Source organism: Pseudorasbora parva, chromosome 24 (genome assembly GCF_024679245.1).
Source record: "Pseudorasbora parva isolate DD20220531a chromosome 24, ASM2467924v1, whole genome shotgun sequence".
In the NCBI taxonomy this organism is placed as follows: domain Eukaryota; kingdom Metazoa; phylum Chordata; class Actinopteri; order Cypriniformes; family Gobionidae; genus Pseudorasbora; species Pseudorasbora parva.
In genome coordinates, this window is record NC_090195.1 from 21,949,540 (window position 1) to 21,967,807 (window position 18,268).

At 38.7% G+C, this 18,268-nt stretch overlaps 1 protein-coding gene across 5 annotated transcripts in view; it reads left to right on the top strand.

Moving 5' to 3' along the window:
- pou6f2 (POU class 6 homeobox 2) overlaps positions 1–18,268 on the top strand; it is a 174,720-nt gene that overhangs the window by 98,303 nt on the left and 58,149 nt on the right. For all 5 annotated transcript variants that reach the window (XM_067434798.1, XM_067434801.1, XM_067434800.1 and 2 more), the window contains one exon: positions 11,192–11,589. In XM_067434798.1, coding sequence (XP_067290899.1) covers positions 11,192–11,589 — 398 coding nt within the window. The remainder of the gene's footprint in view (positions 1–11,191; positions 11,590–18,268) is intronic.

Below are 18,268 nucleotides of genomic sequence, written 5' to 3' on the forward strand. Positions count from 1 at the left end.
CTCCCATTGGGAATATCCCATTCCCTTTAAATGCCAGTTGCACTTACACCATTTATTTACATGGCGAAATGTGTGCACTGTAAAAAAAAAGAAAAGAAAAGTTTACACAACTTAAAATTGTAAGGCAACTTGCTGCCCAGCGTTTTTGAGTTCACTCAACTTTTACACAAATTAGTTCACTCAACTCCATTAACTGAGTACAGTCACATGTCCCCCAATTTAAGAAATTTTGTTCAGCTGATTGAGTTTTTATTGTTTTTTTTTTTGTTTTGTTTTTTTGTTTTTGTTTTTAATTTGTTTGTATTTTATTTTTATGTCACCATCATCTAGTGTTTTAGTGTTTTCTTTAGTTGGCCAGTTTAACGACTTTTTAATGTTTCTCTGGCTGCTGAATAAGGCTTAAAAAACAATTGTACATTAAGCACTTTGACCTCCTGTGAGTCAGCCTATAAATCTCAACGAATCTCGCAATGCATGCTGGGAGCCGTGGATGAGTTTTGGATGATGCACCCAGAATGCATTGTAACCTTTTGTAACTTGTATGCTTATTAACTTGCAATCACAAATCGAATTTACAAATAATACTAGATTGGTCCAACATTTGTTGAACCAACTTCTTTTCACTGGTTAAGCCAACTTTTTTGCATTTAAATGTCCAGTTTAAAAACATAATCATTAGCCTAACTTTTTGTGAGTTGGTTTCTTTTACCGTGCCCTACAGTGGAAAGTCTAAACGCTTCTAAACTTTAAATGTTTAATATTTGAAAATGTTTGCGAGCCCTTTGAATAACACCAAAAACTGCAATATTGAGTTTAAACCAGGTTTTTGTTGGTCAGTGGCGCAGTCGTTTTCAGTTTTGACTTAAAATAGCAACGCACCAACAATGCACCTGAACAGACCTCGTTTTTAGACCCGGGTGGGCGAACAGATGGGCTTGAGTGCATTTGCTTTTCGTCGAATGAAATTGATGTCAAAATGATGACAAAAAAACGATATATATATAATTGTGGTAACACTTTAGTATGGGGAACACATATTCACTATTAACTATGCCTTTTGCCTCAATAAACTCCTAATTTACTGTTTTCAGTATTAATAGTTAGTAAGGTAGTTTTGTAGCATTTAAGTTTAGGTATTGGGTAGGATTAAGGGATGTAAGGTCATGCAGAATAAGGTGTTAATATGTTAATATTAATTAATTAATATGTGCTTTATAAGTACTAATAAACAGCCAATATCCTATTAATATGCATGCTAATAACTAGTTAATAGTTAATAACTGAAACTTAAAATAAATCATTAAATTGTCATAATACCCAATTGGCGAGTTGGGGCATTATGTCAGATCTGCACAATGTGTATACTGAGCATACTGAGCTTTTTACACTTTTAAAGACTTGGATTCCCATCCTAAACATGGACAAAGTTTCAAAAAAAAAAGTTGGACATTTGATGGAGTATTTGTGTGTCAAAAATAATTTCTCACAAGTTTCGTAGAGTTTTTTCCGAGTATGGGTCGGCTTGACATCAACAAGTCGGAATGTCTTTGTATGGGCCGTACGGGCTCTTCTCCCTTTTTGATGGAGCGGTGATAATAAAGGTTCACGATTGTGCTTTGCAAGCAGGCGGTGAGTAAAACTGCTTCAAATGTCTGTGTGGAGTTGGATATCGTCACGTGAGTAAACATCAGTAAACAGCACGATCATATAGTTAATTTATCAATGAAGCATGTGATGTATTGGCGTGTGTTTAAATACATTTGTTTAGCTGACCAATATAGGTGTCTGTTTGTTTATTGTAAAACCACCCAAACATAACATTAAACTTAGGGGACGTTCACACAAAGCACATTCAAATGTGCTACTCCATTGTTTTTCTATGTAACACTAGTAGTCTGACGTGCAAAACCGTTTTGCTTGCGATTGCTAACGTTTACTCGCATACAATAGTCCATAAACCAAATCATACCACAGAGACGGACGTCCTGATGTTGCTGCTTCTCCTGTTCAATTTATTTTTGCCTCCGGGTCCGATTCTGGATCGTATATGTATTAGTTGAATCTGATTGATAGCCATGGTTTATTTAGTAACGTTTTCTTTTTGAACGCTTAAAGGCTTGTTTATTCTTTCGCCTGTCTCCGCTGACTGTGCACGCTCCTCCCCAAATGGACAAGGCGTTTATACTCGCCGCGCTCGCCGTTGTGCTATTCTTTGAAACGACAGAGGACGACTTGGAGTAATTGTTCTATAAACCAACAGGAAAAAGCGTCGAGAAGAAGTGGGCTAATGTACACAGGTGATGATATTTATTTTAGTACATTTCACCAAAAACCACACCACAAAAAATCGTGTAAATCTCAGTAAACCTTGGCTTGATATTATTACATGAGAACAAAATATGCACTAAATTAACGATCTCTTAAATATTTCCTAATTTTACTAAACTTTAGTGTCATGTTTTATTTATTTATTTGGTTAAATATGGATCTTTATTTAAAATGGCTTATTTCTGCGTTTGTAGGCTCATTCAGTAAATATAAGCACCGAATTTGTATGTGCAAACTGGTGCCGGTGTGATGAGACATCATGCTCGGCTAGATTCGCCGAGAACTCGGAGCAGCGCGCGGAGTTACATTTTTGCTGCGCGCACCCTCGCGCTCATGCGGACGCATCGAGTATAAACAAGGCTTAACGCTCTCGTGCTGTAGCTGCGCACTCGTCATTCTTTAGCTCCGCCCACACGATACGCCTCTTTTTCCGGAAAGACTCGGTACAGCCTATATTTCTTTTATAAATATAATAAAACTAAAGACTTTTTGGAGATATGAAGGATGCAATACTACTCTATAGGTACTCTAGCCTAGAAATCTAGACGCACCCTAGCGGCAACAAATTTAATTTGCCCGCAAGTGTGGTCTAGCAACTCTCAATTCCTATCTGAGCTGTATTCCTCTGAACGGCCCAATCACATCGTGTAGGTAGGCTATAGAGTCGGCGGGCGGGGCCATAATGACGACGGCCGAGTTGCGTTTGCATGCTTCTAGTAACACAGTCTTCTAGTAAACACAGAAACTGGCGAACGGCGGCGGTCTTTCGAATCAGCTCTGCCCGCGTCTCCGGAAGACTTGGAGTTAAGCTTTCTTCTGAGAAAAGAACAAAGAGCGGCACTGAAGTCATTCTTAAAAAGGGAAGATGTGTTCAGAGTTTAGCCGACCGGATACGGCGAATGTTTAATCAGTCAGCGAGCTCCCCTTCACCGTCGTTGCTCCGGTTGGTGTACCGCTATCCTATCGCGGGCAGAGGGAGTTTAAAAGACAACCGTTTATCCCGCCCCTCGGACTGAGCCCTGTCTACGGTGAGTTTCCAGACCAAACATCTTGATGTGGGTCTGGCTTGTCAGGCTATAGGTACTCAAGATTGACATGAGATTGACTGACACTGAGTGTTTCACCCCCCCTTTAAATATTCAAATAACAAAAGAAAAAGAGTAAACCACTCACTGCTTTTGCCTGAATAACTTGTTAGAGCACACATAAGAACACCATCAGGCCTCTCTTGTTCTGCTTCTTTAATTTGTTTTACACATCTTTCTTCCACCGCATTCATTTTCCCCAGAATTAATTAACTCGATGTTACTCACTTTGGCCTTGCGATTGGCCTTTAATTCACAGCGCTGTCTGTGTGTGTCTATGCACGGGTGTGTGACTTCATTTTGTCGTCACTGTTATTTCTAAAGTGGGCTGAATCATTACATTTTGGTAAAGTGTACTATTTTTGGCATCAATCACTTTGACAGGTCTTTAACAGGATTAAAATGTCAGTCAATATTTCTTAGAGAACAAGATGTATGCATGCATATAATAGATTTTGCATTTTAATAGTCAGTTAATCTGTCTGTCACACTCACTTTCTATCTCCAACTGTTTTACACTCAGATCATTCCCAGACATACATTGTGTTCATCAGGTAGACGGCCCATAGAGAAATGGGTGTTGTATGGGACAGACAGACAGTGTACCGTATTAATGAGACAGGTGGATACTCTGCTTTGGGCCCGTACACACATTCTACTAGAAACAAAAATAGTGCTATCACCCTGTCGCTTCTTGACGAACTCCACACTGACCTCTGACAATCAGCCGCGCCACGCTCCACACACACACACTTACACACATCAAACACACGACAGGTGATTTTTACACTGGGAGTTTGGCACACACACAGGGTCGCTGAGGTGAGGGGAATGAGCTTCTGTTAAACAGAGGCGTCTCTGTGATCTGTTGTGGAGGATTCTGTTTTCTGCTACTTTGCTCGAGTTCAGGTCGGTCTCAAAAAGAGGAAAGAAAGAAAAAAGGTACTAAATTGGAGTGGCTTCAGGTGCAAAACAGAACATCCATATGTCAGGCGGGTCACAGAACCTGTCAGGATTGGGCCCTGGCTTCATTTGTGTGCAGTTCATTTTAGAAGGTTTTCATGTATTATTTTATATCTACAGACTTTTGAGGGTCTGACAAGGTTTATATTGCTCCTCTTTACTTTTGCTTATGGAATTCAAAATGAATGAATAGTCTGGTAATCTACCTGTCAATTCATGTTTTAATATGACATGGATTTGAATGTATTATGACCTTTAAAAGAGAAAAAGGACATCATATATAGTGTGCTACAAATCTAGATGCTTTATCCACAGGCAGTGCATTTATTATTTATTTTTTTATTATATTGACTTATGAGCAATGCTTGCTAAAGCAGTGCTGGGGTATTCTGTGGTTTCGTAAACATATGAAAAACTAAACTATATTTAGATGTATGCATGTATGTTTGTATATATATATAACTTTTTTCTATTCATATATATTTTTACATTTTCAGCATTATTACTCTAGTCTTCAGTGTCACATGATCCTTCAGATATCATTCTATTTTGCAGATTTGGTGCATAGGAAACATTTATTGCTATCAGTTAATTCTAAACAAACTATTTTAATATGCCTTGCTCATACGAGAAGTGCTAAATTCAATACATCACCACTGTTGTCCTGCATCCTTGAATTTTTGTCATTAGATGTGTGAATAAATATTTACTGCTTTCCGTATCTGAAATGGGACGTTAGGTTCATTTTCAGTGAAAGTGAATAGAGCAGTTTCTATTGTCACTTTTATTATGTTTAAAATCATTTCTTTTCAATAAAGTCAAGGTAAAGGTTTAAAGTGCTCTGGAGGTGGGAGTGTGAATGAGATACAATCTAGAAAACAAATTCACACTTGTCATGTGTTATGTTACTATTGTTCAGGTATTTATAAATGATGCGATGAAAACTTTTTTTGTTGCCATGCTGGAGCGTCATCTGCTCTCCATGTCCTTGTCTTCTTTTCATAATAAACTCTCCAGCGAAGTAAACGCAGTATTTCTGCTCTGTGTTCGTGTAGATATTGTGTTTCAATGCATGCAGACTCTGTCATCGCACCCGACTCTTTGGCTCAAGGTCTGCATCACAGAAGTGTGCACTGCCTCCTCTTTCGCACGCAGATAGACCGAGTCTGTTTAAAGGAGAACGGAAGGTTAGCAATGTTTCGTAACGAGATGACAGAGTTTATAAAGCACTCGCTCTCAACCACAGTTTTACCTGCAGTGCTAACCATATAATAGGGCCACATGGGGTTTCTCTACCATCCTGAGCCTCTCTCGCCATCTCCCTATTTGTTTTCTTTTTCTTTATATTCTTTTGTTGTTCTGTCTCTCTCTCCAGTCTCACGACTGCTGCGGGAGGAGACCCTCCCATCACCTTTGATCTCCCCCTTGGTTTCGATAATATTTTTGACAGGAATCAGGCTTTCTCTTTTCTTCGTCCTTTTTTTTCCTGTCCTCCTCCTATTCTTTTTCACTTATTTTCTACTTGTAGCAGCTCGCTCGGCTTCCTCTATAGTTGTGCGATGGAGCGCCACATATGTACGCCCTGTCAAAGCCTGCGAGACAACTTGCCCCAACATTTCAAGCGCGAATTGGACTCTTGGAATTTTCCCGGGCGAAGATGATATATATAATTCATGCTGGGGTGTGAGAGCGGTGTCAACGTGTCAGGCGATTGAAGAAATGTAAAAGTGGGCTGTTTACTGGTTGAGAGACACTTTTCTTTTTCTCTGAGTAGGGGAGAGGGGGCTTGTGGTGCGTCAAAACCTCGCCTGCCTGTCCGGTTGTGATGCACGAGTAGCCCCACTAATCAAAGAAACGTCAGCATCAATGTATTTTCTTAGTTATCTTCAGCTAAAAATCTCCTGGTTTTAATTATTCATCTGCGTCAATTAATTATGAACACTTCTTGTCAAGTATGCTGTGCACAAACACATGCTTGCCGATACAAGTCTCGCTTTGTAGCCGAACATCGATCCATTGTTCAGTTATTTTGTGATTTATTTGGGGGACGGATTATACTTGGCTGCGATTTAAAAATTCCTACAAATTATTCTTGATGTTAGCAAACTAGATGCTTTATGTCCATAGATGATGATTTATTTGTTTGCTCATTTACACACACACACACACACACACACACACACACACACACACACACACACACACACACACACACGTTGGTCTATGTGGTTTACAGGGACTCTCCATAGGCGTAATGGTTTTTATACTGTACAAACCGTATTTTCTATCCCCTTACACTGCCCCTGCCCCTAAACCTACCCATCACAGGAAACATTCTGCATTTTTACTTTCTCAAAAAAACATCATTTAGTATGTTTTTAAGGCCATTTGAATTATGAGGACATTTGATATGTCCTCATAAACCACATTTATAGTGTAATACCAGTGTAATACCCATGTAGTTGTACAAATTTGTGTCCTCATAAACCACATAAACAGGCACACACACACACACACACACACAAACACACACACACTCACATTCATAGGACTCTATAGTTCATTTATGTAAGTGAAGATAGCAAAATAAAGTAAACTGTAAAATATTACACCCAAATAATCTTCATACACTGGGCTACCAGTAAAATGTATACAAATTTGAGACCAAAAATTTACAGACACTATGACCTGACCATGTTTTGCTTGTGTTTTTTCTTTAATTGCTAATGTTCAAATAAATTTGTTCAGTTTGTACACCACAGACTGAACAAAATTAATTACTATGTATCACATACACTCACCTAAAGGATTATTAAGAACACCATACTAATACTGTGTTTGACCCCCTTTCGCCTTCAGAACTGCCTTAATTCTACGTGGCATTGATTCAACAAGGTGCTAAAAAGCATTCTTTAGAAATGTTGGCCCATATTGATAGGATAGCATCTTGCAGTTGATGGAGATTTGTGGGATGCACATCCAGGGCACGAAGCTCCAGTTCCACCACATCCCAAAGATGCTCTATTGGGTTGAGATCTGGTGACTGTGAGGGCCATTTTAGTACAGAGAACTCATTGTCATGTTCAAGAAACCCATTTAAAATTATTCTAGCTGTGTGACATGGTGCATTATCCTGCTGGAAGTAGCCATCAGAGGATGGGTACATGGTGGTCATAAAGGGATGGACATGGTCAGAAACAGTGCTATGGTAGGCTGTGGCATTTAAACAATGCCCATTTGGCACTAAGGGGCCTAAAGTGTGCCAAGAATACATCCCCCACACCATTACACCACCACCACCAGCCTGCACAGTGGTAACAAGGCATGATGGATCCATGTTCTCATTCTGTTTATGCCGAATTCTAAAACAGAAATCGAAACTCAACAGACCAGGCAACATTTTTCCAGTCTTCAACTGTCCAATTTTGGTGAGCTTGTGCAAATTGTACCCTCTTTTTCCTATTTGTAGTGGAGATGAGTGGTACCCGGTGGTTCCTAATAATCCTTTAGGTGAGTGTATGTTCAAATTATCTAAACAGAAGGCAACACAAACAGAAAACTGAAATGATTTTTGCAGTATGCATGAACAGGATCATTTGAGAGTCACACCTGTTAGTTATATGGTTGTCAGTCCAGTCTTGTCAAGCACTGCAAAGATTCAACCCCTAAATTGATTCAAATATTGAGATATTGCAGTGCGATATCATCTCAGTGCACCCTAGGAGGACATCTTGGTGGTTTTATTTCTGTTATAACTTCAAAATAATGGATCCCATAAAATGTATGTGACATTTTGGGTTTAAGTGCAGTGTAGAAGAAACATCTCTGTTTGATGACTTCGCAGTGAAGAGTTCATTATCAGAACATTGAGCAGAGGGCAGGCATCTGTCTGCAGAGCCTTGCTCTGGTTCCTACAGAGAAGAACAGAAGGTCATTTATTCATTCTGATATATTGCCAGTCTGTTTTTCAATGTTTTCTTTCATAAGGTATATGGATAATTTGAGTTGACATTTTTTGGTATTCGAGTTGTGCTTCAGTGTGTGCAGGAGTAAGTTACATTTTTTTAACGTCAATGGAAGATACTTCTTTAACCTAGGAGTCCAACCTAGGACATCTTGTTCTGTCATGGACTGAATGAGGTCCATCTTAGTGTATAGGTCTTTTTTCGGTGTAAACTTGTTTCTCTGATCTCAGCAGAGTGTCTAGTGAGTCACTCTGCCGAGCTCTTATGCTTTCTTACATAATATTTTTTTCTTTAGTAGTATATATATTTTTTTTTTACAATATTTTTTATAAAAATTGTCACACAGGTTTAAACAGCATTTACATTTTTCTTACGTAAGAATTACAATGAAATGCTTCTCTTTTAAAATTCCTTCTTTAGTCATTTTTGTACTCGCCTTTTGTCATAGTTCTGAAAATGTATTTTCTTTACACTGAAAACTGCAAATGTTCCCTTGCAAAGTGAACAAGGCTGCGTCACTCCAACGCTGCGTCATGCCATAAACACTATAGGAACACTTCCATGAGCCGGTGTCTGAAGCACATCTCAAAATGAGCCACTCTCTATTGGTCATGCTTTATAGACATGAAATATATGTCCAAAAATATATGCCTGAAATACATGTCATTTAGCTTCTTTGTCTTCAAAAGCCATATGTTTGTGAAATATCAGGACACAAATGTGCATAATGACATGGGTATGACAGGTATTACAAGGAGAGGGCACAATATGAGGACATTACCCATGTCCCCACTTTTCAAAAGGCTTATAAATCATACAGAATAGTGAAAATGCAGAATGTTTCCTGTGAAGGGTAGTTTTAGGGCCAGGGGCAGTGTAGGGGGATAGAAAATACGATTTGTACGATATAAAAACCATTACGTCTATGGAGAGTCCCCACAAAGATAGTGAACCAGACGTGTGTGTGTGTGTGTGTGTGTGTGTGTGTGTGTGTGTGTGTGTGTGTGTGTGTGTGTGTGTGTGTGTGTGTGTGTGTGTGTGTGTTGTGTGTGTGTGTGTGTGTGTGTGTGTGTGTGGTGTGTGCGTGTAAATGTCAGAAGATTAGTCTCTTAACATAGCAGGGTTGAGAAATACTGAAATTGTGTGACTGTGGCTCTGCTTCATTATGGTGGCCGATTCATGTCCTTGAGGGGGCTGACTGTGAGCATTGCAATCGCTGTTTGCCATGGAGATACACCTGTGGCTCAACCCGAACAACATCACAAAAACAGATAAGGCCATCGCTTCCTCCTTGATGCTCCGATTTTGCCTTCTGGCCTGTTCGGCAATGCAGTAAGCACTGTAAGCAACAGATACCAGGTGGAAAAATGTAAGTTAGTGCCATTCACCAGTCCAATCTCCCATAGAGAGGAGTAGAAGGAGTCTGGATTCTTTGCCACACAAAGATACAGGGGCCAGGAGACACACTCAGTCCAAGCTGCCCAAGGAGAGCTCACACCTGAGAGAGGGGATCTCCGTAAGGGCTGCAACATAAACCTGTGACTCCTAAGGGAATTCGGTGTTTACTCTATCAATGTGTGCCTGATTTCAATTTGAGGATTGGTTAACTTTAGATCTGAAGGATGCATTTTTTAAAATTGAGATTTTGCCAAAACACAGGAAGTATCTCAAATTTGCTTTTGGGGCAAAACATACCAATATTGAGTTTTTCCTTTTGGCCAAGCCCATTCCCCACACGTTCACCAAATCCATAGATGCTGCCCAGGATCCTATGTGTCTCCAGGGGATCCGAATACTCAACATCTGGGGCTCAAGTTAAACCTCAAGAGGAGTGTGCATTCCCTCAAACGGAGAACCACCTTTTTTAGGGTAGTGTGGGAATCAAACACAATGGAGGCACACTAGTCTTCTGTACATATAGGTTCGATCCTAACATCCATGAAAGACATCAAGCTAGCCCTTGAGCTTTCAGTTCATAAAATTCAAAGGCTGCTAGGTGTTGTGTCAGCAGTCAATGTTGTTCCATTGGGTCTGCTACATGTGAGATCTTTCCAGTTTGGAGTTTGTCAACAAGGGTCTGGCATTGGGGCATGTTGCTTTTCGCAAAATTCGACACCATGGTGTGTCTGTACTCCTTTTCCCTGATAGCTCTTCTCCAAGGAGTTCTAGCAAGGGTTCACCAAGATCAAGTTCACCTTTTTTTTTTTTATTTGCTTGTGGAAAGGCCTCTAAGGGTCAGGGCTCCCTCCACTAGTAGTATGGCATCCTCCAAAAGTCTTGCTAGGGGTGTGTCATTGCTTTATGTTTGTGCTGTGGCAGGCTGGTCCCCTCTGCACACATTCATTATGTTTTACGAATGCGGATTCAGCCACAGGATCTGGCATACCTCAGGGTTGGAATTTTGAGTTGCGCTAAACAGTGTTCTGTTCTTTTACACAGCCTTTTGGCCAGACTCTTTCCCAGTAGCATAGTGGCTTTGGCATGGACATTCCCATGTAAATGCAATTAAGCAGCGTCGAACCTGAGAATATTTTTTTTCTTTTCCCCAAAAAAATATAAATAAACAAATCAAACTTTTTCACTCACCAGCCATTTAGAGGCCAGTTGCATAAACTCCTGAAAAACTCTGTCTTACAAATAAGTCATCTTTGTTTATTCTTCAAGACTTTTATTAGTCCCGTCATTCATTTTGGCTTTATTGTATTGTAAAAAAAGAATCTAAAGAACAGTTACAATTAAATAAATGCATTGTGATGCTTGTACTTTTAATTTTATATATATTTGTTATTTTATAAATACTTGGCTAAGAGCATGGAAAGAAATCAACATCTTTGTCCTCTTTCATCACAGCTACCTCATCCCTAAACTCTCAGCTCCAGCATCTCCAACAACTCCAACAGCTCCAACATCAACATCACCAGCAACAGCAGCATCATCATCATCAACAGCAGCAGCAGCAACAACAACAACAGCGAGAACGAGAGCAGCGTGAAAGAGACCAACAACAACGAGAACGGGAGCAGCACCAACATCTCTGCGGCCCAACGCATCTCCAGCCACCCAGCCATCATCAGCTTACTCCTCCGATCCAGTCGCAAGTGTCTGGACCTTCTCCAGGCTCCGCCTCCACCTGTACCACCTCTAATCATAGCTCAGCTCAGCCTCCCCAGTCTCCGCCCCCTCACAGGCAAAACCAATCACCAGCTCGCAGCTTGCCATCCCCTGTCACACCTCCTCTACCACTACAGGTAAAATTGAAAATGACAATGTAACTTTTTTCATTTAATTTCATCTGCATTCATATTATTATGCCTTCCTTCTTTTCTTATTTTTTTTTCATTAAAGGGTTATTTCACCAAAACAATGAAAATTCTGTCATTAATTGCTTACCCAAATGTCGTTCGACACCTGTAAGATCTCATTTTCAGGACACAAATTTGTAGCGACGATAATAGTTTCTATGAGCAGAAAAAATAAATAACGACTTATATAGTGATGGGCTGATTTCAAAACAAAAATTTGAATGTTATGAATCAGCGTATTGATTCATGATTCATATCGCGTGTCAAACTGCTGAAATCACGTGACATTGGCGATCCAAACCATGAATCGATACACTGATTCATAACGTTCAAATTTTTGTTTTGAAATCAGCCCATTACTATATAAGTTGTTATTTAATTGTTTTGCTCACAGAAACTATTATCGTCAGTTCATAAAATTATTGTAGAGCCACTGTAGTGAGATGGGTTTTTTAACAACGTCTTTAGTGCCTTTTATGGGTCTTGAGAGAGGAAATGACATTGGTGTCAATGAAGGCCTTTCTGAGCCATCGGATTTAAACAAAAATATCTTCATTTGTGTTCTGAAGATGAACAGAGGTCTTATGGGTGTCAAACAACATCAGGGTAAGTAATTAATTAGAGAATTTTCATTTTGGAGTGAACTAACCCTTTTAAGTAATTTCAAATTTACTGAACACTTCCCCTTTAAAATAATTACTGTATTTCTGCATTCATATTATTTTGCATTCTGCATTCATACTTTTTTTAATGTTTGTTTATATCATTAAATTAATGGGTTTAAATCACTTAACACTTCCCATTTAAAATAATAACTGCGTTTTTCTTCATTCATATTACAACAGTCCAGAATTCTAGGGGTTTTTGTTTTTTCAGGACAAAAAAAAAAAAAAAGTCTGATAGCAAAATAAATGCCTCACATTTCCAGACAACCGTAGCCAGCAGCCTTCCTTGTATTGCTTCTCACCCAGTTCAACTCTTGTTTACGCACTAAAAGTGAAGTTATTTAAAGCTATAATATAAGTTGACTCGTGATGGGGAGCAGCTCCGGAGTGCTGCATGGCACGGGCGCAGTAGAGACCGATTGACTCAATGTAATGACCCCTAAATATGATGTCGCCTCACTTAAAGAACTCATTCTTCTACATTATTCACAACATGTCTGGAAGAATGGAGCTTTGGAGTGAGACGAGGTCTAGGATGAATGTTAGAGAATGGGGCAGTAATTCAATTGAATGATTGAATCTGTCTGGGGAAATCTTGGATATTACAAATATTGTTTCTGGAGGAGGTGCCCGTTTGCCAAGCCTGTCCCTGAAAAAGAATGAAAATTGAAAGTTTATTGTTAAGAGTTTATCCCAGCCATCTTGCTAGCGACAGCAATAGACTATTATTGGAAATGAAGAGCTGCGGAATATTGAATTACGAGTAATGATGCTTTTGGTCTAACTTGATTTGAAACAATTTTATGATAATCACTTATTGACATGTTGTGAAAATGTATAGTATATGCAGCCGATTGAACCAGATTAGTTTTCAACATGTTTTATATTTTGCAAATAAGATCTTGCATTGGAAGTCCAAAACACCATATGCCAGTGATGACTGGCTGAGTTTGATGATATTTTATATTGTTATCTGTTATTGTCATGCAGGCTTATAAAATTGAAACAAACTCCACAGATGGCACACGTGAATCTCTGTTGCTTCAGTTACTGTAGCTAATCGGTTTTAAAAGGGGTCGTGTAATATCAAATTTGCCTTGATTTGACTTTTTTTTTATTATTTCAGAACACAAAACTTCCTCAATATGAGCATTTATTGGAACTAATCTGCAAAAACAACTGCCACAAAACTAAACATGTGTCATGCATGACCGCTTTAAGAAGTGAACTTTTCATATCTTCTTTCAGTCTGTCTGTCCATCTGTTCCTCCTCTTCCTCTTCTCATCTGGCTGTCTGAGTCCATCACTAATAACATGCCCTCCTTCCCACATGTCCCAGTGGTTTCATTTCGGTTTGAGAGAGGCCAGGGTCGCCTCTCCGTCCTTCCCCGCATTCATCAGCGTCACAGCCCTTATTGCTCTGTGCTGTGCCTCAACCCCACATCCCCTTCTCCCTTTTTATGGCTGCCATCAGTTTAGTCATTTATTTCACCTTCTGTCCCTCTGCCTGGGATGTATACTCACCAGCTGGGCCCTATGGGGTCCAACACTTAATGGCCTCCAGAGCCCAGAACTAGTGGTTTCCAAGGGATTCCTTAGGAACGGCCAGCCATATATTTCTTCATTTATAGTTGAAGCACACCTGATTCGATCTGTCAAGTTATAATCAAGCCCTTATACGTGATTCAGATGTATCAAAGGTGGAATAAATTAAATGGGGGTCTCCAAAAACTTGGCTTGGAGACATGATGTTGCCAGCATGATGTTTGTAAATTGTCTTAAATGGAAATATTTATCTAATCATCTGTGCACAGGTTTTCATTTATATTTGTGGTTGAATAAGGTGTGTTTTAATTGTATCGGTTTTAAGGGATAATGTACAAGCATCTTGTAAGTATTGCAAAAATGAACCCCGACATGGTGGTCAGGAAAGGATTTATTTAGCGATAATACTGGCTGCACAAAACCTATCCTGTAGTGGGGTTATTATAGTAAACTGAAGTTAATTAGGGATAGTTCAAAAATGTTTAATTACCCCAAAATTTACTCACCCTACAGCCATTCAATGTGTATATGACATTCTTCTTTTTATGACGAATACAATCTGAGTTATATAAAAAAAAATGTCCTGGCTAATCCATGCTTTATAATAGCAGTAAATGGCAGCCCGAAAATTGAAGCCCAAAAAAGCATCTATCCATTATTAAAGTAATCCACTTGACTCCTTTGGGTTAAAAAGGCCTTCTGAAGCAAAGCGATGGATTCGTGTAAGAAAAATATCCATTTAACATGTTATAAAGTAAAATATCTAGCTTCCATTGGACTGCCTTCCGTATTCACCGTATGAAAAGCGTAACTTGCATCACTAGAACGTAGCGTAAGCGTTTTGAACTGCGAGAGGCATTACACTTTCTTAGTAAGTTGAATACGGAAGGCGGTCCGCCGGAAGCTAGATATTTTACTTTATAAAGTGTTGAAGATGGATATTTTTTTAGAATTTGCTTCTGAAGGACTTTATTAACCCCCGGAGCCGTGGAGTACTGATCTTCAGCATTCATTATAATTTAATCTTCAGATTTTGGGCTGCCATTCACTGCCATTATAAAGCTTGGAAGAACCAGGTTAGAAGAACCAGGAACCAGGTTTTTTATATAACGCTGATAATATTCGTCTAAAAGAAGAGCCATATACACCAAGGATGGCTTGTGGGTGAGTAAACCATGGGGTAATTTTCAGTTTTGAGTGAACTATCCCTTTAACATAACACTCCTGATTTTTATGTGGCTTCTCTGAACAGCTCTGAAAAGTCTGTCAAGTGAAATCACTTTTGATAAATTCATTTTCAAAGTCATAGAAAGTGTCCTTGATAATATTGAAGCAACTCTTTTTAAACATCTTTTTAAAGTTATACGATTTATAGTCTTAGTCATGTCAGTTATTATATTTGAAATACAAAATATTGCCTTATCCAATTAATCCAGTGTAATTAAATACGAGTTGTCTGGGTAGGTGAAATACTTGTGGGTGTTAACAGAGAGAGAGAAAACTGCAAGAGGACCCAGAACAAAGCCTTGAGGAACACCCTTTGCCTGGGGTGTGTTAAGAGAGCTTTACTACAGGTTTTTGAGCTGTATACTCTCTGGTTTCTTTGTCCCAGGAGTCCATGATTAGATTTTACTGCTAAGAGTCATGTGTGACCCTCTTGTTAATCCAAAGAGAGAGTGGCACCAGAGACGACAGCGTCATTACCCAGCCCTTCACTGTGTGTGAGAGTGAGAAAAACAGAGCGATAAGTGTGCATGTGTGTCAGAAGTCAGAAGGGGTTTGAAGTTCCCGCTTCATGGGGGTCCACATTACCACTTAACCAATGTGATTGTGTGTGTGTGTGTGTGTGGCAGGGTTTGGAGGCTGCATCTCCTGAGGGGCTGGAGTCTGTAATTGGGCTTATGTCTGAGTCTGTTTGAGAAAGTTACAGCATACTTCACCAGAGTGCTGTTACTAGCCTTTAGGGACATCCACAGTTAGCCACAGCAAACACCTAGAATTTTGTGAATGTGTATTTCCAGGGTCTGTAATAATTATCCCTTCTGGTCACACAGGTACCACCCCACCCTATAGGTTTCTCTTGCTTCACATTCCTCTCTTTAGGTGTAATCATTTTGGTAAGGGAGGGCAGACAGGTCTCCTATTATCTGAAGACACCTAAAGGCCCAGATAGAGGCCTTCTGTTGCTGAACTGACAACATGACAGCGTGTTAGCATCCCACTCTGATAATGCCACAGTCGGTGTGTCCAGGGTACGAATCTAAGTGCTCACGTCTGCACTTTCTCTCCCTCTGTCTCGCTCTCATTTTTCTTGTCTCGTCTTTTCCTTTATTTGGTCAAAATTTCAGACAAGGTTCTTTTGTAAGTCTCTGACCCTGAGTTCCTTTAGACGGTTCAAATGTATGCTTTTTCAGTGAGACTTGCTGTAGGCTGTGGTGTTTATACACCTCTTTTAGTGCAGATTCATACATGCCCTTTGGTTTAACTAAATTATTCATTATTAATAATTGTAGTTAGTTAGCTACACTATATAAATCACCAACAAAAAATATAAAACTTCATTGAAGCCTGATCCAATATTTAGATCTCATTTGTGGTCACTCATTTAAACTTATTAATTTACCCTAAGCACAAATAAAATAAATAAATCTATTAATCAAAAATAAAGTAGTATTTAACTACATTTTCAATTTGCATTTCACATAGGTTAGTGAGCCAGAGAGTCTTTAAAAAAGGGTAATGTAGCAATGTTTTTTCATGCATTTGTCATGCACTTTATAAAGGACACTACCACTCAAAAAAGATTGCATGATACTGTTCACTTTATTTAAGCAACTCATCTTGATTTAATACCATTATATCAGGTTTCTGATTCAAATGTGATCGCTTCTTGTTATATTGACATAAAACCATTACTCTTTGACATAACTTGATGTTTTTATTTTCAAATAACATGTTTCAATCATGTAACCCAAACAAACTGGACATTCACTTCCCGTCATGCTTTGCAAAGGGGCTGATTTCAGAAAGTAAATCTTTAAATACAGTGCTATTTTATGCATTTTTAACAAGATGAGAAAATGGAGAGACTTTTTAATGTTTAATGTTGCAAGTGTGTGTTATTTTAGTGTTTTTGGAGGTTATCATCTTGGTGAAGTGTAGAGCATGTGCTCAGGGTCATGGCCTGCTAACTATTAAAGTTGTTTTAATAATAAGAAAACTACTACTATGGGCATGCCATTGATGCAATAAAACCATCTTCTGGCTAGCAAAAATAAAAATAAAATAATAAAAGGTTTTCTTGTTAGATAACATTTGTAATTACACTGGATTGCTTCTCATGGTTTTTGTTTGATATTCATTTTAGAATAATTGAACTAAATAGTTTTGGACAAAATTAAGAATGTTAACCTGATTCAACTAAATGTCATTGAAATAATAACCTTACGTAAAAAAAAAAAAAAAAAAAAAAAAAAAAAATTATATATATATTAATATTATATATATATATATATATATATTATATATATATATATATATATATATATATATATATATATATATATATATATATATATATATATATATATATATATATATATATATATATATACATATAATTATATATGTGCTCACATTGATAATTTCCATTACAAATTAATATAATGTCATCATTTTCACACAGCCTCATGTCGTTGAACATATATTACTTTCTTTTAATTTACGGAAAACAAAATAATATTTTCTTAACATGTTTTCATACAATGTTGTTTTGTATCCCATTCACTTTCACTGTATTGAACTACTCAACAACACTGTTACTAAAACATTACCATCACAATGATGTAAACCGAGAGTTTAAAACATCTCCCATTCATCTCTCCATCTGTTTTAAAAAACTGATTCTTATACTTTCCAGCAAACTGTCCTTCGAAGAGCCAGCATAAAAATAAAAAAAGAAAGCAAGGGAGGTAGAGATGGGCTTTTGTGACGACAACCAGGCGGTGGAGATTATGAAATTTGCCTAAGTGTGTTAATTGGCTGATTAGCAGGGTGGCTGGATTTGCAGGTGCTGATTGATTGGAGCGACTGGGTTTCTCCACGCTGAGGGGACTCGGGGATTTGAGGAGGAGGGGGGCGGCTCGGTGGGCAAGCTGGTTACACCGGAATTGATCTTAATTAGATCTGAGAGACCTGCCACAGCAGAATGGTCACAGCGATTAAAATGAAAAACAGGAGAAATTACTGATCAAATTAATCATAATGTCAGCCTACAGCTGTAGGTCTGCTGTAATTTGCCACTCCACTGGCTTACATCAGCCCTGAGCCACACGCACACACTGATCTGTGGCAGAGAGCGAGGGGTGGGGGCAGACCATACACACACACCCTGATGTAGGCACAAATACAGTGGA